We start from the raw sequence: 22,454 nt of genomic DNA on the forward strand, positions 1-22,454 counted from the left end.
TTTAATACTCTTAAATAAAACAGCAAATACATCAAAAAGGCTACTAACGTGTGCAGATTATATATTACAGCATTTTTGTAGCCTCTTAATTCGTCTACATTTATTAAAATGTATAGCAGCCAAACTAAGCATTTTAAGACTGGCTTCGTGCAGTGGCAACACGGGGGTTAAAAGAGATGCTTTGAGAGTAGCAGCGTACTACATGGGCTGGTTGAAGGATCAGGACACTGCGACCTGGAGGGATAGAGGTCAGGCAAGGGCACATACTTGACGAGAGAGAGAGAGAAATAGGGGGAGACAGAGAGAGAGAGAGAGAGAGAGAGAGAGAGTGACCCTCTGGAGTGCTGCCTCAGATTGATGGGGGCTTGTTTGAGAATCCAAAGCAGCTCTGTGTGGGTCAGGATCTTATCAGCGACGGCGTTCTGGAGAGTTTTGAGTTACACGCTCTGATATGCTGCCTCTCTAAGTGTCTCACAGATAGCAGAGGATGAGAGCGGAGGAGGTAGCCCCCCCCAGCACGCAGTCTGTACCGGCCCCTTAACCCCATAAGCCACAACAAAAAGAGGCGGCTTCAGAGGAGCATCTGCGACAGACATCAGAGAGCCAAAGTGACAGAGAAATGTACAACGCAAGAGCCACAGCGAGGGCTGGACAATTTTCACCAGGCCACAAACCCATCCCCCCCCCACCACCACCACCCTGGAAAAATGGCTGGAGTGCAAGGAGGCCATTCCAGGCCTAGGTACAGCGATGAGGGATTCAGTGTGACCTTCACACACCTTCAGTGAGAAGTTTCAGAAACCTGAAACAAGTGTCTGGGTCACCACCAAGGATGATGCGAAATGTACCAGACTCTGTTGACAGCAAAGGCTTAGTGGGGCCACCGCCGAGGATGCTGGGAAATGTACCGGACTCTGTTGACAGCAGAGGCTTAGTGGGGCTGCCGCCGAGGATGATGGGAAATGTACCGGACTCTGTTGACAGCAAAGGCTTAGTGGGGCCACCACCGAGGATGCTGGGAAATGTACCGCACTCTGTTGACAGCAGAGGCTTAGTGGGGCCGCTGTCAAAGATGATGGGATATATACTGGACTCTGTTGACAGCAGAGGCGTAGTGGGGCCGCCGCCAAGGATTATGGGAAATGTACCGGACCCTGTTGACAGAAGAGGCCTAGTGGGGCTCCCGCCAAGGATTATGGGAAATGTACCGGACTCTGTTGACAGAAGAGGCCTAGTTGGGCTACCGCCAAGGATTATGGGAAATGTACCGGACTCTGTTGACAGAAGAGGCTTAGTGGGGTCACTGCCAAGGATGCTGGGAAATGTACCAGACTCTGTTGACAGCAAAAGCTTAGTGGGGCCTTCGCTGAGGATGCTGGGAAATGTACCATACTCTGTTGACAGCAGAGGCTTAGTGGGGCCGCCTTCAAAGATGATGGGATATATACTGGACTCTGTTGACAGCAGAGGCGTAGTGGGGCCGCCGCCAAGGATTATGGGAAATGTACCGGACTCTGTTGACAGCAAAAGCTTAGTGGGGCCTTCGCCGAGGATGCTGGGAAATGTACCAGACTCTGTTGACAGCAAAAACTTAGTGGGGCCATCGCCGAGGATGATGGGAAATGTACTGGACTCCGTTGACAGCAGAGATTTAATGGGGCTGCCGCCGAGGATGATGGGAAATGTACCGGGCTCTGTTGACACCAGAGTCTTAGTGGGGCCGCCACACTCCATCAAAACAAACCATTTCCTGTGCAACTGGTGCTGAGCGTCTCTTTTGTCTCGCCCCCCCCCCCCCCCTGCAACCCAGGGGTCCTGGCGCTTTTCTCATGATGAAGGCAGGCCTGGCCGCGATCCCAGAGTCACCTCCGGGGTCACCGTCTTCACTCTTTGTGGCTGCAAGACAAATTGGTCATTGTTAGGCAGAGTGTCAGGCTCTGAAAGGGGCCAAATCAGTGGGGGGGGTCTTGACAGGGCAGGAAAATACCATAGCAAGTACGGCGGAGGGGGATAAAGAAAGGGCTGGCCAGGACAAATGCGGTGAGACCTGAACAGCAGCCGGCCGGGTCGAATGCGGCGAGGCCTGAACAGCAGCCGGCCGGGACGAATGCGGCGAGGCCTGAACAGCAGCCGGCCGGGACGAATGCGGCGAGGCCTGAACAGCAGCCGGCCGGGACGAATGCGGCGAGGCCTGAACAGCAGCCGGCCGGGTCGAATGCGGCGAGGCCTGAACAGCAGCCGGCCGGGACGAATGCGGCGAGGCCTGAACAGCAGCCGGCCGGGACGAATGCGGCGAGGCCTGAACAGCAGCCGGCCGGGTCGAATGCGGCGAGGCCTGAACAGCAGCCGGCCGGGACGAATGCGGCGAGGCCTGAACAGCAGCCGGCCGGGTCGAATGCGGCGAGGCCTGAACAGCAGCCGGCCGGGACGAATGCGGCGAGGCCTGAACAGCAGCCGGCCAGGACGAATGCGGCGAGGCCTGAACAGCAGCCGGCCGGGTCGAATGCGGCGAGGCCTGAAGAAGAGCCATAAAGCTGTCCAAGAGGCTCCTCCGACTCACCTTCCAGGGGAAAAAACCAGAAAGGCACTTTCCCTTATGTGGCAAATATTCATTATGACAACATGCTAATTTGCTGACTTACCTATAACCTATAATCAACCTGTAATGGCTCTGCTAACTGAGAGCATCAGTTTGACCGCTTGGTACCACTCCCACTTGCGGCTCTGTGACATAACTTGCCTGACAGCCTGCCACTTTATATCAAAGGGATACTGAAGCAAATCCTCATTAAATAGTTTTTATGGGTTGTAAAGCTCTCGTAAAATTCTAACAAAAGGTTGTATTTTTCCCTCTGACATTTCAGTCAGCTAGACCTTCTTCGCCCTGCTATCCAACCATGAGCATGTAGGTCCAGCATTAAGCCTTATATTGGTTACACCCAACAGCTTCAATTCAGGTGAGCAGCAAGGGCATGGATACCCTGCCAGATCCAGGGGGTCCAGAACTTTAGAAGGTCCCTTGAATTTATATTATATGTAAAATTGGGCTGAGGAGTGGCAAGATGGCATTTTTTCAGGGAGTGCCAAATTTCTAGCTACACCCACGTGTTGGTACATCCCATGTCTTGGTACATCCCCGGGTTTGTACATCCCATGTGTTGGTACATCCCATGTCTTGGTACATCCCCGGGTTTGTACATCCCATGTCTTGGTACATCCCCGGGTTTGTACATCCCACATGTAGGTACATGGCCAGGTTGGTACATCCATCATGTTGGTACATCCCACATTTTGGTACCTCCCATGTATTGGTACATCCCCTGTGTTGGTACATGCCTTGTGCTGGTACATCCCCCGCAAGGCCAGTTATGCCGAAGGGACCTGGGGCCACACTGGTTTTGTAGGAGGTGCCCACGAGCTGAGCCTGGGGGTGTTACACACCAGCCGACACGCTATGTGCCGTGTGGCAGCTCTCCAGCCCAGTGTGTTCAGAGACAAAATAAAGGTCTTGCAGCCTGGTGTGCAGCTGCGTAATTCATCAGTAAATCTCACTGATATCAAATGCCGATGACTGCAGGGGTCATATCTAACACTGATTACCCTCATGGAAAGCTCGGGTGACTAAACAGGCCCGAACTCCTGTCCCTCCAAAAGCTTGTTTGCAGATGCAGATTTAATAAGTGCTACACTTAAAGAAAAAGAGAGAAACTTAAATGGTGTTTTATCAAACCAAAGGATTCATAAACGCTCTAGACACATACCAAGCGTGATTTTTAAATATGCAAACAAGATCACTTCCTTTAATCATTCTAGTTTGACTGCTTATAAAAATGCAGCCTCTGGTTTTGTCACTCTCAATGACTAATAAGCTAAAAACAATGTGACCTCAGAGCCGCTAAGGTATGAGCATGCACCCTAAATAAAATAAAGAGCTAGTAACAGTGATATTAAACAGCAGTGATTTGCATTTTGGGTTAGTCAGCTGGTTGTGAGATCAATCCAGCGTGCCAAGCAGGTTAACGCCAGTTAACCGATTTGGTGCGCTGGTCTCTTTAAATTACTCCCCCAAGTATGATTGTGGCATCCCGTTCAGGGTGTACCCCAGCCTTGGGCTACAGCCCCCGCGGAACTCTGACAAGGATGAGCAGTTACAAGACGGGTGGCTATATTATGTATTTAATCACAGGACCGAAATCTTTTGCTACTAATAGGTTAGCCCATGCGGGGTGCACTTTTTAGCTGTGCTGAATACTACATTAGAGATAAAATATCGCTCTTTTATCACAGTTAAACAAAAGAACAGCCCATGGTCGTTAACCAGAACTATATTCTCACTTAAACGAAAACACGTGTTAAGTGAAGAAAAAGCTTATAATGTCATTTATAATCCTTAAAAAAATGTAATTGCCAAAAGAACGATCTTCGCTTCAGGGCGTCGTTAGCAAGGACCGGGTTTCTAAGCGCACCCGCACTGCCCTCTAGCGTAAAGTAGGAGTACGGCAGCCAAAATACTCCCGAAATACTGCGAAAGTATCCACATTACATTTGCATTATTATGTGGACGCTTTAGTGCAATGCCACGTACAAGCGAGGCAGACGGTACATTACGAGCATTACAAGCAGACTGAGTAACGGGTGGGACAAGAAAGAAACAATATATTATAACGTCATTTGAAAACAGGCTCACACCCTCACACAGATGGCGGCTTTTCCACTGCAGGCAGTCTTTGTCCTGCACGCGCTCTCTGCAGAATGAAAGCCTGAAATTGCGTGTGAATGTGATACCGTGACAGAACACAGCCCGAAGAGGGTGATTAAGTGTCACTCTACAGTGGCAGCGCTTTAAGTACCTGAAAGTTTCATGGTTCAGCACTGGTGCGGCACGTAGCACCACAGTTTTCGTGACCAGCCCTAGGTCCTTAAGATGGGCTCCATGTTAAGCTGGAACGTGTTTCTGTCAGGGATGGACTGGAATGATGGTTGTATTCAGCTCTCATTTAAAAACTATGAATATGATCATAAATTTTGCCTGTGTTTGGTGTGTTTGGTGCTTTTGTCTCCTTTCCTGACAGTAAGAGTTTCAGACAGTTAAAGCGAATTAGAAAACAGGTTCCTGTACTTCAGTCTCATATACTGCAGGTGTACCACAGATGTACCTCCATATACTATAGGTGTACCACAGATGTACCTCCATATACTATAGGTGTACCACAGGTGTACCTCTATATACTGCAGGTGTACCTCAGGTATACCTCTATATACTGCAGGTGTACCTCCATATACTACAGGTGTACCTCCATATAATGCAGGTGTACCACAGATGTACCTCCATATAATGCAGGTGTACCACAGATGTACCTCCATATAATGCAGGTGTACCACAGGTGTACCTCTATATACTGCAGGTGTACCTCCATATACTACAGGTGTACCTCCATATAATGCAGGTGTACTACAGATGTACCTCCATATAATGCAGGTGTACCACAGATGTACCTCCATATATTGCAGGTGTACCTCAGGTGAACCTCCATATACTGCAGGTGTACCACAGGTGTACCTCTATATACTACAGGTGTACCTCAGGTGAACCTCCATATACTACAGGTGTACCTCAGGTGAACCTCCATATACTGCAGGTGTACCACAGGTGTACCTCTATATACTACAGGTGTACCTCAGGTGAACTTCCATATACTGCAGGTGTACCACAGGTGAACTTCCATATACTGCAGGTCTACCTCAGGTGAACCTCCATATACTGCAGGTGTACCACAGATGTACCTCCATTTACTGCAGGTGTACCACAGGTGTACCTCTATATACTACAGGTGTACCTCAGGTGAACTTCCATATAATGCAGGTGTACCACAGGTGAACTTCCATATACTGCAGGTGTACCACAGGTGTACCTCCATATACTGCAGGTGTACCACAGGTGTACCTCCATATACTACAGGTGTACCTCAGGTGAACTTCTATATAATGCAGGTGTACCACAGGTGAACTTCCATATACTGCAGGTGTACCACAGGTGTACCTCCATATACTACAGGTGTACCTCAGGTGAACTTCTATATAATGCAGGTGTACCACAAGTGTACCTCCATATATGACAGGTGAACAAAGATATATCTTTACATGGCCATGTGTCCCTTTTTGAATCATATGTATCTAAATAACTAGACTGATTACTTCGTTTTGTTTTTGTGTGTAATTGTGTTGGATCTGTAGTGCATTAAGTGATGAAGTTTATGTATTCATTCTCCTGGTGTGTTCCTGGTGCTGTAATGAAATGAAACTGACTAAGCTACCTGAGAAGATCTCAAACTGTCATTACATTTACAAACAACTGTCATGACATTTACTTGGTTGGAAGAGTGATTGGCCCCTGAGCAATGTCCCTTACCCCAAATTGCTTCAGTCACTGGCTGAACCTGATTTCTGTAATGTGTGTGTGTCACTTTGCATGAATGGGTCGGCTAAACAAGCAAATGTATGAATCTAATTCACGTATCTTGGAGTAGGTGTTACTAGCTAACGCCTGAAAGATCGACTTTGTTGCACAAATGTCATTTCTGCTGAGAAGTTAATGTAAATACCACAGAGTTTTGGGCACCAGCCAGAGCAGGTCAGACCAGTCCTGCGACATCAGATAACGCGGTGAGCGTCTGAGCAGAAAACCAACATCACCTCCTTGCGACACACCTGGCCTGCAAGTCTACAGCTTCTCAAGTTTCACAGCTCCGGAGGGACGAGTCACAGGTAAATCCATGAAAGATTCATAATGGGAGCTTCCATACGTGAGCAGATGGCCTGTATACCACACAGCATCCCGGTCTGTCCTTAATGATTATGCTGGGAGTTTCATTAGACACCTATGACTACAGTCTTCACGACATTACAGTGTGCGCGCTCCCATAAACCGAAGACTTGGCTTGTATCTGCAGCTCCATCCACACCCACATCACACTTAAAGGAAACACCAGCACACTCTAAGCTTGTTATACAAGCCTTTCTCAATTTCATCTGCTTGGTAGGTGGAGGAGAATGTTACAAAGTGACCTTTATATAAGAATCTAAACTAATTTCACAAATATTAAAAATAAGCTAATCATCCAACGACTTATCCAGTTTCATGAAGAAGTCATAGCATATACCAAAAAAAACCCCAAAAGGTGACATGTTTGACAACCAAGCCTCCTTATAAAATGCCAGATAAATGGAATTATGGCATTAGGTAAAAAGAAGATCTTAGTTGGTCCTTGTTGAAGCTGGCAGATACGTCAAAGTATCCCTGATGACTCATTCCGAGATACACCTGCAGAAAATCACTTTGCTCAAGCATGAAAACTTGGTGAGAATCAGCAGGGATTTTGACCGTGTCTGAGGTTATTTCCTGGCTGCAGAGCAGAACCCAGACAGCCTCCTCAAACAAATGCCCAAATACCTCATTATAAATATTTCCCACAATCGATCACAACAGTTCCTTCACAATGAGGCCAGGCACAACACACTGAGGGACTGTGAGCCTTTCATATTTAAGCTGTACACATTAACATGAGACATATTCACACACACAGCTGGAAGGTTTAGTGTAACATGGTATCCCTCGCTGTCAGCTCTTGTAACAAGACCTTTGCAATGCAATACATTCTAAGAAAGATCTCTCTCAACGGTACATCATAGTCCACCCCGCACCTCATTACATAACTTCATGCTTAATTACAGGGCCACCGGTTATACCTTACATTACAAATTAAATGTTACATTGCTCAGCTTCACTAAAAACTAAAATTCAGATTTCTTACAGCCATTAAAGACAGTGATACTATTTAAGATATGCATGAAAATAAAGATTTGCTCTGGTTGATCTGTCACAAACAATCCCATATACAGCAGGTATTTACGTATCTGTGTCCCAAGCGGTGCACATTACACACTAAAGCTGGCAGTGGGATGAATGATCTTCTTCTCCTCACATCCTTCTCCTGTGTGACTCTTGTAGGATAAACCAGCCAATGGGAGGCTGAGCTCCAGCCCTGAGCTCAGAGGTGCTCCCTGAGGAGCAGTGGAGTCTCAGTGCTTTAGCAACCCCAGCTTCCTTAGTGCCTCTCGGCGGGCCTCGCCCACATCTCCGTGGGGACTGATCACTACACTGACACCCTGCGAGCGCGGAAGCTTGGAGGGGCCCAGCACGTATTGGGGGGACACCTTCTCGCTGTCCCTGACTTCTGATGCCGTAGCATCTGTGTTCGGCAGCGAAATGTTGCCCTTTAAGTCATGCCTGTTGCCTAGAGAGGCGGGCCGAGGCCTTGAGTTGTGCTCGGAGGACAGGGAGCCGTTGCCATTAGCCTTGGAGGGGCCCTGATGGCTGCCAAAGGAGGCACGACCGGCCTGATGCCTGAAAGGGCTTCGCTCAAAGGATGCAGATTTGACCCCAGGAAAGTTCACAGGCTTGTTGACCTGCTCTTGATGCCCCCCTGGAAGAGCTGGTCTGTCTCTAGCTTCATGGAGCTCCTTGAAGGTCGAGGCGGATTCTGGAACAATGTTAACATCACTCGACTGCAAGAAGGTGGAGGAAGGGCTGATGGGTGGGGTAGGGAGCTGGAAAAATCTGTAAGACTTAGGGGAGTGGCCAGGACTGTGGGCGACCCCACACTCAACGTCATCAGCCTTCAAGAGGCCAATTTTACGTAGGGCCTCCATCCTCACCTTCTGTGGGTCCATCAGCACCCTCTCGCTGGGGGAAGTAGTTATGCAGTTTGTTGGAGTTGCAGAGTCTTGGCTGGGCCCTGGTGTCTTGTGGCTCTTCAGGATGATGTTGGAAGGCAGCTTCTTGGGCTTGGGGGCCACCATGGGTGGGCTGCTCTTCTGTTCACCGAGCTCATGCATGGGTACAACCTCAGTAGGAGAAGACGGCACGGCAACATTGAGGGTATGTTCAGGAAGAGGTTTCCCCTTGGGGTCAGGAGATACAGGAGGCGATTTCTTGAGACTGGCTCGCTTTTGCAGTTCCTGAAGGTCATTGTGGGAAAGTGGACCCATGATGACTGGATCTTTCTGCTCCAATGGGTCGTCCCTGAAGTCTAACGGAGGTGGGATCAACTCCAGGCTGACTTCAGGTGGGACACTATCTTGACCTTCATGGTTCTGGCTTTCTGTGGTGGACCTTGGTTGGTCGGGCAGTTCTGTGTTTAATTGCGTCGCTTTCAGCGGTGAGACGTCTACTCCAGGATCTTCAGACTGAATGGTGCGGTCACCGTGTTCCATGTTCGTGGCAGGGGGGAGGGGGTCTCGTAGTTCTTGCAGATCTGTACCCCCGTCGCCTTCCCATTCTGGAACATGAAGCGTAAATCAAATACACAGATAATACCTTGGAATTTACCTGGTAGATTCTTCTCAATCTTTAACAAACAAAGAAAATAATGTCAGGTTTCGGTTACTGATCCTCAATTTTAATAGTTAGTATTAGTTTCCTGACAAAACCAGTGGTCTTCAGACTTTAGAAAACATGGAGGTGCTCTGTACCGGGTGGGTCCAAACTCCAAGACATTGCCGGTATCTCGAACTTCGAGCTATCCGTAATACTGGACGAGGCGTGATCCTCCTCAGCCTCTAGGGATTCGATGGTCTCTTCCAGGAACATAAGGCATTCCCTCTCCGCCGCAGACAGGTCCTCCAGACTGCCATTGCTCTATGGTATAGACACACGGGCCAGTGGCGGTTAGCGGGGGTGGAAGACCTGCTTCTAGAAACACCGGAAAGCCGGCGCTGTGACCAGTCGTGGAAGCTATGATGCGGGACCATGTAGGATGACCATGATTACTGTTCTGTTTTGATACAGCATCATAGTGACTAACCAGTTTTTAAAAGAAAACACGATATCCTGTGCTGATTGGATCATCAGTTATTCCCCTGCTAGTTCTAAGTTGAAATGGAAGCTTCAGAGCAGAAAAGGTGATTTGGGAAAACTATAAGCTGCTTGGCAGACGGTGGCCATGGGTATCAAAGGAATATGAAACCGGTGGAATGACAATCTAGACACGGGTGCCATTCAGAGGCAGATTGCAGCTGCCTCAGCACTGGCAAGATCACATCAGATCTCTGAGGATTTTCGCCCCTCAAACTACAAAGTGCTCACAGTCCCAACATGCGTCTTTTTGAATATCCCACCGCGGCTCCGCCTGGGACGAAGGTTCACCTTCACCGGCCTGCCTCTGCCCTCCAACCCTGTCACACCATGCTGAGCAAAACAATGTTTAATGACCTGGCAAAGTAAGTCGACCCAGCTACATATTTACCCAAGACCCATATGAAAGAAACCACACAAAAAAATTTATTGAACTAAATTTAAATAGAGCCCGAGGTTTGATATGTCTCATGTGCTTAAAATACAGCCATCACTAAAACCTGCTCTTGAGTTTAGGACCAGTGTAATTTGTATAGCAAACTTGTATCTTAAAACCCTAAAAGCACGTCACTATAAAACCGTCTGCCAAGTGAAACAAACACAAAAAAAGCACATTCTGTGCAGCCAGCAATTCCTCCTAAATTAACCGTTGAAATAAAATTTACGGTCTACTAATCTAGCAAGCTCCATCTATTTTCGCTTTGGCTGAGGTCACTCAAAGCACAAGTGGTCTGAATGGTGTTTTCCGAGAGCGTTTCTGACGGCTGCAATAAGTGCGGCTGTGTTTTGCGAGGCTGAAGTGTGGGTCTCACTAAAGGGTGAAATGAATTTGGACGGAGAGGACGGTTAGCAGAAGACTTGCCACTTACAATGGCAGGGCCGAGGCTGACCGCACTGTCACAGCTGCCAGGTGAGCTGGGGATGCGTTCCACAGTCATGCTGCCTGGCCACGCGGCACTCTTTGGCATCACACCAGAAGAAGGGTGTGGCGGCACTCCCGGCGCCCTCTGCTGGTGTGGGGGAGGGATAGTCTTAGATCACAGAGTAATACAAAAAAACACACTAGTCACTGCTCTAAAGTTAGGACAGTTCTTCCGTGGTGTGTGGTTCTGTGGGTTACAACACTGCAATCAGAAGTTCACTGGATCAAATCCCAGGGTTGGCACAGTGGTTTCACTGTTGGGTCCCTGAGCAAGGCCCTGAGCTCTGACCCTGCTTCCTCAAAAAAAATCTGCCATATATTAGAAATATAATGAAAATCATCCATCCATCTTCCATGACCACTTACTCAATACAGGGTCTCGGTGAGTCTGGAGCCTTTCCTGGGAAACACAAGGCAGGGACACCCTGGATGGGGTTCCAGGCCAGCGCAGGACACACACAAATTAACAAACATGCATAACCCCCCCAAACACAGAGCAGGGGCACAGACCAAGCAAACCAATTGGGTGACAGTATCTCGTAACGTCAGCCGCTGCCGGTTCTGCTCGGTAAACCAGCTAACCGGCCACAGCTAACCCATCTTGGCCCTCCTGCCCCCTATGCCAGTGGGTTATGAGGCCTTGTGCCCCCCAGCACTAATGTTAACAGCCCCTCCTGTGTTTTACTCGGTGATTAGAGATCAAGATTTTTCTTTGTCACATGCATGACCTCAGTGGTACACCAGCGGTAAAATGAAATTGCTGCTACTCCAGACTGTGCAATAAACAAAGCAGAAGGATAACATAAATTATTGAAAATACAGAGATATATATTAAAAGTATATAGAAATAGAGATAAAAGTTGTGTGAAAATATGAGAAAATGGTTAAAGCGCAGACTGCAGTTATATCTTACTTTAGTTAGTAATTGGTGGTGTTAATGATCCTAATGGCCTGGGGGTAGAAGCTTCTCCGCAGTCTCTCAGTCCCGCCCATAAGGCTCTGGAGACGCCTGCCTGTGTGTAGCTGCAGGACAGTTTACAGCAGGGGTGGTGAGTGTCTCTGATGATACTTAATGCCCTGGACCTACATCGCTGGATGTCGATGTCCTGCAGGGTGGGTGGTTTTATCCTGGTGATTCTCTCGCTGCATCGCATCACTCTCTGTGGGGCTCTGTGGTCCTCGGACCGGCAGCTGCCATATCAGGCAGAGATTCTGCCGGAAAGCCCAGATTCCACAGTAATGCTGTAGAGGTTTTTTCTTCCTGTGTAGACATTTTCAATTTCCTCAGCTGCCTCAGGTGATACAGTTACTGCCTAGCTCTCTGCACCAAGGTGGACATGCGGCTTGTCCATGTCAGTCCTCAGACATGTCTACTCCTACTACTGTACTTGTGTCTGCTAACCCTCTCAGCCAGAGTCACAAAATTCCTGAGAGTTGTTTACTTCCTCTACTGCTCCTTCCTGAAGTCCAAGACCATCTCCTTGTTCTCAGAATTATCCAGGTCCAAATTATTAGCCTGGCACCACAGAGACAGCTCCTCCGCCTCGTCCAGGTATGCCGTCTCAACCCTGGTGGAGGTCAAACCACGTGGGGCTCTGACGGAGTGTTCTAATGGTCGACTGCATAATACGAGCAATCTAAATTATACTGCCTGCTGTTATATAGCTGGCATTAGTGCTGCTTCACACCTGCAGGGTTGTGGGCTTGAATCCCCCTCCCATGTGTAACACTGTGTATTCTGCAGGCCCACTGTTACATTGTGACTCTAATAACTTCTGCTTCCGGTCTGTTAACCGGTTTTCGTGTGTTTGTGGTATAAACAAGAACAAAACTGTCATCATAGTTCCAGCTCCAGCTTTACTCACAGCCTGGATGCTTCCATGTTGGTTCTGCATTCCCAGAGAAACTCACGGATAAAATGGAAAACAGCGGATCAGGCTGAACTGCTCCATCACAGGAATATGTGCCAGCAAATTATCCACTTTCATTATACTCTACAGACTGTTCCAGACTTACAATAGCTCACACGTACAACCAAAGTTTTTTTTTTAAGTAAATATATGAAAAAAATAATTTTGGGTGACCTTTCACCCCACAGCACTATACTACCTAATATGTACTGCGTGCCGCATGATAGTCGACACGGGAAAATACTGTACTGTACGGCAGCACGACCATCCCAGGCTCACAGGATCTCTCATCTTCCTCCAAATCATTCTGGACGGCGTGATCTACTTGCCATTATGCCCTTTTGCAATATACGCCACTCTCTTTATTAGCATATAATTATTCTGTTCTCTTTTCTCAGTCTACATTTATGCACCTTCTCTGTATCCATGGACTGAGGGAAAGTCAGCTCACTAGATGAGCAAAAGATTGGATCATTATTACAGCTCAGCTGCGTTATGCAGCACTAAAGTGAAGTCAGCTGAGTACCTGAATCTCCTGAATGGCCAGGTTATCCCATCAATGGAGTTTTCCTTCCCTAATGGGATTGGCGTATTCCAGGACGAGAATGCCAAGATTCATCGGGCTCAAGCTGTCAGAGCGGTTCAGGGAGCATGAGGAATCATTTTCACATATGAATTGGCTACGACACAGTCTTGACCTTAACAGTATTGAAAGTATTTGGGATTTGCTGAAGAAGACTTTACGGAGTGGTTCGATTTACCTGTTATCAAAACAAGGGATTGACAAAAACTAATGTAAAACTTCATGGAAAAAATGTGGCAATGTTGCATAAGCACGTGGAAACTATGCATTGAGGAAAGTGCGCCATAACCAAAGCTAAAGGCGAGCCAACGAAATATTAAAATGTGCGTTTTTTTTGGGGGGGGGGGGGAAGCAGGCAGGGAACAAAGCCACGACTTTACACAATTATAACACATCCAGTTACACGCAGAAGCACAGAAGTTCACCTAGCCGAGTCTTTTCAGCACTTCAAATGTGAGTTGGCGCCAAAGACAGGCAGCGAGAAGCCCCGCCCCCAGCACAGGGCCGACGCCCACATACGTCATTCTGGCAGGAATGTTATTTTGCTGTCTGAATTTTATTTTTAAACCGCGTTCGGTTTAACCTGCTTCCCCCGTTTAGGCAGGTATGACGAAGTCAGATTGTGCTGAGAAGTGCGGACAGAGGAAAAACACGGTACTTCATACCGGCTCGGCCCACAGGAATGGCTAATCATTGACGGATCGACGAACTTCGTTGCGCAACTATTCTGTCAATGTGTACATGAACAAACACACACTTATAATGGCCGCCTTTTCATTCTTCACCTATATAATCCAAACAGAATCAGGGTTGCTAAATATGCGCACTATTTGCTGATTTATGAATACAAAATATTTCGCGCGGCACTGTTTAACCCCGTGACTCGGCTGGAATCACCCTCCTCCGTTCACGTGCACAGACAGGCAAGCAAAAATGCGACATCCTGCAGACTTACACACACACACTTCATGTGTGATACTTTCTGTAACATTCTTTGTAACAATAAACATTGTTACTGTTTATTAATGCATAACTGTCTAAATGTGTGTTGTACTACTGTAAACCTGCAGTTTCCTTCGGGATTAATAAACTCACTCATACCATTTCTATACCTGTGAGCACTTCTGTGCTGGCAAAATCCAATTAACCCATTAAATGAACCACAGGACAGGTGGTGAAAGTCCGCGGATCGTAATTGGACATAAAAACACTAATTGGCACTCAAGCAAACCCCGGTACCCCTAACTGCATACACAGAAATAATGTTGGGATTTCAACTCCCATCCCTGGAAGTGAAATCCTAACATGCTTCCGACAGATTATTACTAAAAATTACATTCGTTGCACAGCATATGAAAAGCTGCGTTGTGTAAAGTTAAAAGAAACATCTCATTATGCTGAATATATTTTATTCGCGATGTTAATGTACTGACCCGATCAGATAAAGAATGAATACTGAGGTTAACTGCCCGCCGAGACATCCCATTAAACTAAAGGGTCGAGTTTCCCTTGAGCAGTTCAATCGCATCGCGTCTGCAGAAGTATGACAATGCAACCCTCTAAAATCGGTATCTGTGAAGAGTGTAATCCCACCGAGGAGCACCAACTTTTGGTTTGACTATCCATATAGTACAAAACGTACAGAACAATATAACATCTCTTTCAATAAAATAACAAAATCGATAAAAACGGTAAACTCCATGGGGTGAAATTATGAAAACGTACGTTGCAACATAAAACAAATTTTCCTGAATTATCACAATGTCTTAAAAGCATATAGTAATTCTTTGTAAGCGTAACACGCAGAGTACCACCTGCAAAACTAATGAAAGGCTTTTTTTAATTTAACTTACCCTTCCTATGGTGTTCGGGTCGGCACCGACCCGTTTGTAATTTTTAAATGCATAAAAGCGCCACATACATTTGTGTACTGCATCAGGAAAATCTTTTTTTTTTATTAGTACATTTAAAAAATCACTAAGCAAGGCATGCCCAGACATGTAAGGCAAGATAAGACTAATTCAGTTTATTTATTTAATTCACTCGAGGCTTATTTTACCATTATTTTTTATTGAAAACGAGAGGTTTGCTGTCAAAAGAAAGGCCCAGAAAGCCACACTAAAAATATGAAAACAAATCTTTTCATGGATAAAGAAGCCTAACAAGGTAACCAAGAGGTAAGAAACAAATTAGATGATAAATAATTGTCTGAGGGTACTTTATGGCTGATTTAAACACTGGTCGGCACCGACCCGTCTAACATAAGAGATGCATACAGAAAGTTAACACAGGACGAAGGTTTAAAATGTGATCCTGTACTGGATTAACGACTGGAAGATGGATGTATGGGTGAATATTTTGTTAATATGTTTTCTTCATATTAATCACCACAGCTCTAGCTCTCATACAGAAATCACTATTATCAAATAACTGTAGATAATGATTAAACAACTCCGGTTAACATGTTACTCCCGTGAAGATCACTTTGCCACTGGGACTCGAAAACAAAAACAGTATTAAGTCAGGTAAGATTTGCAACCTGTTTAAATGTTTCAGAGTAAGAAGTTTGTTCACTTTTAATCGAACACGGAAAACATATGCGGCTCTCTACCTTGTATATACAAATTAGCTTAAGCCCCTTCCCTAAACATTTAGTATCCCGTGCTAGGCAAACTTTCTCGTGGGGACCCCCCTCTCCCCTTGTCAGATTTAATCGAGAGTCCGAGGGATGGCTGTCGTCTCACACTAAGCAGGTTAAATGATTGTATTACACACAGAAATACGTATACTATCAACACAAATACTAATCTGTAACGCACGTAGGAAAACCAAGCATAGGTAAAAAGTGACTCAAACCAGAACGTGGCCAGTGATGTCATTATATGCATCGGACAAAGTGCTGTATACATTTACCTTTACGGAGCAGGTGACCGGCCGCTTCGCCTTTCCTGCGCCTATTGCGCATCCGCAACCAGGCTGCCGGACCGTAGCCGCTCCCTCCGCCTCATAGCTCCGCCCCGGCCGGCCCTTTCGCTCCCCCGTCTGCCCTGCAGGTGGAGATCGGCAGCTCCCGCCCTTCTCTCCCCTCCTTCTCTCGAGTTTAACCCGCGGATTCCACCCACAGGACCTTCCCGACATTTTAAAAGGCATTTTAAAGAGTCAGCGCAACCACGCGAGAGTCGGGTCCACATTTTCTGCTCTGTATATTCTGATGGCCTTGTCATATATGGGCTATTTGGACAAAAGCATTGGGGCACCTGGCCATTACACCTGTAGGAACTTTTGTGATATGGCGGACACCCCTTTTGCAGCTATAACAGCCGCCGCTCTTCTGGCAAGGCATTCCACAAGATTTTGGGGTGTGTCTGTAGGAATTTTTGCCCATTCATCCGTAACATCATTTCTGAGAACCATGCTTGACTGAGCTCTTCAGAACGACCCATTCTTTCACAGATGTTTGTAAACCGGCCTGCATGTCTAGGTGCTTGATTTTAAACACCTGTGGCATTGGATCTGAAATCAATGATTATGATGTCCCAATACTTGTCCATATAGTGTATATAAATATGTGTTTGTACTACTAATTTGGTTACTTTGAATTGTTCTGAATCTACAATATATATCACGTATAACTATAGTAGCAGTCAGGGCTAAACTGGGGTTACAAAACGGCCTTGGACTGTGGGGGGGTTGAGGGATCCACCACAATAAAGCAATAAGTTTAGCCGAGGGGGTGTCCAAATAACTTTTTAATACATTTTGCTGGCCCGCATACTCTGTGCCCTGTATACCAGATGGTCAGTTCAGCCCTGGTAACAATGACAGTGACAGTGACATTGACAGTGGCCAGTGATGTCATTATATGCATCAGAGTGCCTCTCTGTCGTCCACACCGCAACTCGCGGATGCCATCTCTCCGCAGATACCATCTCTCCGCAGATACCATCTCACCGCAGATACCATCTCACCGCAGGCAATGCTGCACATATGCAAAACAGAGCTGCTTTACATACATCCTTAAAGCAGACAGTGACCGTAAGATCCCTGCACATGCAGATCGCATGTCTTGCTCCCGAGTAAATGTACATGCGTGCCTGCTCTCCATTCTCCAGTCTAGCGGGGAGACACTCTGTAGACAATGGCTTTGTGTGGCAGAGGACAGGAAGGGTAGATAATCCCTGAAAATGATCTAGCTTCTGTTTTAGGTATAGAAGGTACAGAAGCCGAACGAAAATCCCATCAAAATGGCCGACATCCATTCTGAACGGCTACGTACGGCCAAATGTAACTTGGTGGCGGCCAGGAGATCTCCTGCTCAAAGCTCAAAGCAAGGCACACACGGGATGAGAGATTCCCAGGGTCAGCCTGGTCACGTTAGCGCGCATGAGAAAAGACACCAAAACAAACAGACGGTCATTAAGCTCAGTAATGATTAACAGGGTAACAGGCTTGGTCGCGGTGTGTGAGCAAGAGGTCAGTGAGCGACCCCAGATCCTGCCCCACCTTGCTTCTCTTCTCGTTGCTTGTCACGGTGGAGACGCTGTTTCCGCCGTCAGGAGAGTCCGGAAGCCTCGGAGGATGGGTATTGACCAGAACTGTGCGTGATGCTGGTCCTAACCCAACTCCCAGATGACCAACATGAACCCTGTGGTAATAAATATATTGCAGTGTTCAGGGTTAAAGAGTTATGGTCACCTTTGAAGAATCAGAGGACGGGCAGGTAAATTAAGGCTTTCTGAAAATGTCACCTGAGCCAAGTGAATAATAACAGATAAGCAGAAGCGGCACAAAGCAGATCTTTTCAAGAATGGAAATCGCATAAGGATGCTTTACTCTGGCTAAAAACACTAAACAAATTTACCCACCGTTAGGGAAGAAAAATGAACATATTTCAGTGTAATTGCTCATAGTGCTGTTTTGCAATGTAAATGATGGGGTGGCGGGGGGGGGGGGGGGGGGTGTCACGCCGTTGACGCACTGTGTACATCTGACATTGTTCCAATGAAACCCAGGGCAGGAGGTCAGAGGCCATCCTGGATACACCAGGAATAGCCTTCCTGTCATGCCTGCGGGCCATAATTCCCAGGAAAATGCTAGACAGATCAACGTGTGACAGCGCCTCCTGTAGACAGTTGTTCTGTCAAGATCACGCTGATCTCAAGTCAGTTATGGGGAGCTTAGGGTGTAATTAGAAGTAGCATCAGCACAGTGTAATGGCAGCACTCCCAGAAAGGCAGTATGTATGCACCTTGTGGATCAGCCTCATGAGAAAACCATACCCATCTGCATCATAAAATGGATGTTGGTGGCTGCGTCTGAATTCAGGGGCTGCATCCTTCTGAGGCTGCATTCGAAGGCCAAATGCATCACAGCGGTGCAGCAAGACCTCTTCAAATGCAGCCTAGAAATGCCTCCTTCATTTGCCATGTTCTGAAGGATCCGCCCATTGGATCCTTTGCAGCCCAACGTATCTCAAGATTCATTGTGCGGACCTTCCCAGAGGAGAGCCGAGACACTCCCAGAGGACAGAAAGGGACGTCCCGAGACGAGAGCCGAGACACTCCCAGAGGACAGAAAGGGACGTACCCAGAGGAGAGCCGAGACACTCCCAGAGGACAGAAAGGGACGTACCCAGACGAGAGCCGAGACACTCCAAGAGGACAGAAAGGGACGTCCCCAGAGGAGAGCCGAGACACTCCCCGAGGACAGAAAGGGACGTCCCCAGACGAGAGCCGAGACACTCCCAGAGGACAGAAAGGGACGTCCCCAGACGAGAGCCGAGACACTCCAAGAGGAAAGAAAGGGACGTCCCCAGACGAGAGCCGAGACACTCCCAGAGGACAGAAAGGGACGTACCCAGAGGAGAGCCGAGACACTCCCAGAGGACAGAAAGGGACGTCCCCAGAGGAGAGCCGAGACACTCCCAGAGGACAGAAAGGGACGTACCCAGACAAGAGCCGAGACACTCCCAGAGGACAGAAAGGGACGTCCCCAGACGAGAGCCGAGACACTCCCAGAGGACAGAAAGGGATGTACCCAGAGGAGAGCCGAGACACTCCCAGAGGACAGAAAGGGACGTCCCCAGAGGAGAGCCGAGACACTCCCAGAGGACAGAAAGGGACGTCCCCAGAGGAGAGCCGAGACACTCCCAGAGGACAGAAAGGGACGTACCCAGGAGAGCCGAGACACTCCCAGAGGACAGAAAGGGACGTCCCCAGGCGAGAGCCGAGACACTCCCAGAGGACAGAAAGGGACGTCCCCAGGCGAGAGCCGAGACACTCCCAGAGGACAGAAAGGGACGTCCCCAGAGGAGAGCCGAGACACTCCCAGAGGACAGAAAGGGACGTACCCAGGAGAGCCGAGACACTCCCAGAGGACAGAAAGGGACGTCCCCAGGCGAGAGCCGAGACACTCCCAGAGGACAGAAAGGGACGTCCCCAGGCGAGAGCCGAGACACTCCCAGAGGAAAGAAAGGGACGTCCCCAAAGGAGAGCCGAGACACTCCCAGAGGACAGAAAGGGACGTCCCCAGACGAGAGCAGAGACACTCCCAGAGGACAGAAAGGGACGTCCCCAGAGGAGAGCCGAGACACTCCCAGAGGACAGAAAGGGACGTCCCCAGACGAGAGCCGAGACACTCCCAGAGGACAGAAAGGGACGTCCCCAGAGGAGAGCCGAGACACTCCCAGAGGACAGAAAAGGACGTCCCCAGAGGAAAGCCGAGACACTCCCAGAGGACAGAAAGGGACGTACCCAGAGGAGAGCCGAGACACTCCAAGAGGACAGAAAGGGACGTCCCCAGACGAGAGCCGAGACACTCCCCGAGGACAGAAAGGGACGTACCCAGAGGAGAGCCGAGACACTCCCAGAGGACAGAAAGGGACGTCCCCAGAGGAGAGCCGAGACACTCCCAGAGGACAGAAAGGGACGTCCCGAGACGAGAGCCGAGACACTCCCAGAGGACAGAAAGGGACGTCCCCAGAGGAGAGCCGAGACACTCCCAGAGGACAGAAAGGGACGTCCCGAGACGAGAGCTGAGACACTCCCAGAGGACAGAAAGGGACGTCCCCAGAGGAGAGCCGAGACACTCCCAGAGGACAGAAAGGGACGTCCCGAGACGAGAGCCGAGACACTCCCCGAGGACAGAAAGGGACGTACCCAGAGGAGAGCCGAGACACTCCCAGAGGACAGAAAGGGACGTCCCCAGAGGAGAGCCGAGACACTCCCAGAGGACAGAAAGGGACGTCCCGAGACGAGAGCCGAGACACTCCCCGAGGACAGAAAGGGACGTACCCAGAGGAGAGCCGAGACACTCCCAGAGGACAGAAAGGGACGTCCCCAGAGGAGAGCCGAGACACTCCCAGAGGACAGAAAGGGACGTCCCGAGACGAGAGCCGAGACACTCCCAGAGGACAGAAAGGGACGTCCCCAGAGAAGAGCCGAGACACTCCCAGAGGACAGAAAGCCCCAGCACGCCGTAAACAGAGAACAAGCCTCTCTACACACTGCATGTTTTGGTAACATCATCACACAACCACTTTCCCTGCAACTGTCACCAGAAGACCCCAGCTCTCCCATACCCAGCGGTGCAGCACATATTCCAGGCCAAAGATGAGAGAAGCTTTACCAAGCCCATGGAGAAATTCCATTCTCCACACTACAAAACTCAAACCCACAACCACGGAGGTATTAAGCCCCGTGCTCTAACCAAATGAGCTAATCAGTCATGTCATTCATACAGTACGAGCAGGCGTGGAATAACATTGCCCTCGAAGCTTGCAGACATGGCCTTGGACGTCCTGCTGCCACTAAGGGATTCCTATCAGGGGTAAAGGACAAAAAAAGCGTGAAGGAATTTGTGATGTGATGAAGGAGCATGCGTCAGACATGACGCTACGCTGTCATATTTGTGTGATAACAGCCCAGGGACGAGTGACAACAGATCCCATCTACGATGTCCACCACAGCACTGTGTGGGCTGGCAAAACAAAAGCGACAGCCACACTATACAGTGAGCTGCACACGTGCGAAAACTGAAACACGAGAGCCTCGTTTACCACGACCCGCCGACACGCCCCCCTGATGTCAACCGTGTCACTTTGGACAGCATATCTGATGAGACCTGTCAGTGACCCAGCAGTTCCCGAGGTGAGGGAACAGGATACTGACAGCAGTGAACAAGTGTGACGTGTGGAAATTCACTCAGCACAGCAAAAACAGCAAATATGCAGAATCGGGCTAGAATTACTCAAACCACAATATAAGGACATTCCGGACTGCATTCATTTTTCAGATGTTCATACCTAGCATACGTCTACTGTAGTCTTCTCACTGCGTCCCAATTCAGGTGCTGCATCCTTTAAAGGACGTGATCTAGGTCGGCTTTGTAGTCTGTGTCCTTTCGAAGGTTTGTGCATTGAATCTTGGGATCTCAGCAAAGGAATAACATATTTCTAGAATGCATTTGAAGCAGTGCCGCAAAATGTTTTAAAACTTCTTGTGCTTTTAACTCATGACTATGCTCTAAATATGCTGTTTGAAATATTAAAGAAACGTGAGGCCTGACCACTGGCAGTAGATGTTTTGACCAGCGATGTTGCTGTGACGGGCACCATCTCCTTTACTTTCCTCAGTGCTGCTTGTTCACCCCAGTGGAGGGAAGGGGGGAAGGGGGGGGGGGGGGGCGCTGCTGACCGTCTATTTAGTAGTAGCCAGAGTGGTAGTAGCCTGTTGCTGAGTGGTGGGGCATCTATTTGCGGCAGGATGGAGGGAGCAAAAATGTTATCAGGTGCTCAAGGCAGAAAAAAAGAAAATGAGATGGCGTGCGAGGGGATGCGGCAAAAAATGCCGATGTGGGTGAAAGAGAGCAACAGGTATGAACTGTGATGGACACAAACGTCACTCATGTGCAAGCTTGTGCCCAGCGTCAGGGATTAGGCTATGAACTTCACAGATAACTAGGCTAGATGGTGCTGCTGCTGGCTGGCTTTCTTGAGTTAGGCAAGCTGAAATTGCATAGCGATTTCCTGCTGATGCACACAGGCTATAGGCAAGGATTTAGAAGCCGTTAGTTAAATTTGTGCACGTGCGTGCATCGTGAATGAAACGTATCGTTAACGTCGGTCGG

The 22,454-nt window shown here is 48.4% G+C and overlaps 2 protein-coding genes and 1 long non-coding RNA gene across 6 annotated transcripts; 1 reads left to right on the top strand and 2 right to left on the bottom strand.

Moving 5' to 3' along the window:
- Nucleotides 1-651: 651 nt before the first annotated feature.
- On the bottom strand, nt 652-2,114 carry LOC125713224 (aggrecan core protein-like). The gene is made up of 2 exons (XM_048984196.1): nt 2,048-2,114; nt 652-1,896 (listed from the first exon to the last, which is right to left on the bottom strand). The coding sequence occupies exon 2, from the start codon at nt 1,732-1,734 to the stop codon at nt 772-774; it is 963 nt and encodes a 320-aa protein (XP_048840153.1). The 5' UTR covers nt 1,735-1,896; nt 2,048-2,114; the 3' UTR covers nt 652-771.
- Nucleotides 2,115-5,086: 2,972 nt separating this feature from the next.
- Nucleotides 5,087-5,384, top strand: LOC125713225 (uncharacterized). Its single transcript, XR_007383518.1, has 3 exons — nt 5,087-5,139; nt 5,172-5,267; nt 5,310-5,384. It is a non-coding gene; the product is annotated as an uncharacterized LOC125713225 (long non-coding RNA).
- Nucleotides 5,385-7,522: 2,138 nt separating this feature from the next.
- LOC125713223 (specifically androgen-regulated gene protein-like) lies at nt 7,523-16,357 on the bottom strand. Of its 4 annotated transcripts, none has more exons than XM_048984195.1 (5): nt 16,242-16,350; nt 11,749-11,858; nt 10,783-10,920; nt 9,532-9,697; nt 7,523-9,338 (listed from the first exon to the last, which is right to left on the bottom strand). In XM_048984195.1, the coding sequence occupies exons 3-5, from the start codon at nt 10,879-10,881 to the stop codon at nt 8,080-8,082; spliced, it is 1,524 nt and encodes a 507-aa protein (XP_048840152.1). In that variant the 5' UTR covers nt 10,882-10,920; nt 11,749-11,858; nt 16,242-16,350; the 3' UTR covers nt 7,523-8,079. The 4 variants fall into 4 exon arrangements, with proteins under 4 accessions (XP_048840152.1, XP_048840151.1, XP_048840150.1 ...); XM_048984194.1 differs by having other exon boundaries at nt 10,783-10,923; XM_048984193.1 differs by lacking the exon at nt 11,749-11,858 and having other exon boundaries at nt 10,783-10,923; nt 16,242-16,357.
- Between the last annotated feature and the right edge of the window lie 6,097 nt (nt 16,358-22,454).

This window comes from Brienomyrus brachyistius, chromosome 18 (genome assembly GCF_023856365.1).
Source record: "Brienomyrus brachyistius isolate T26 chromosome 18, BBRACH_0.4, whole genome shotgun sequence".
Classification (NCBI taxonomy): domain Eukaryota; kingdom Metazoa; phylum Chordata; class Actinopteri; order Osteoglossiformes; family Mormyridae; genus Brienomyrus; species Brienomyrus brachyistius.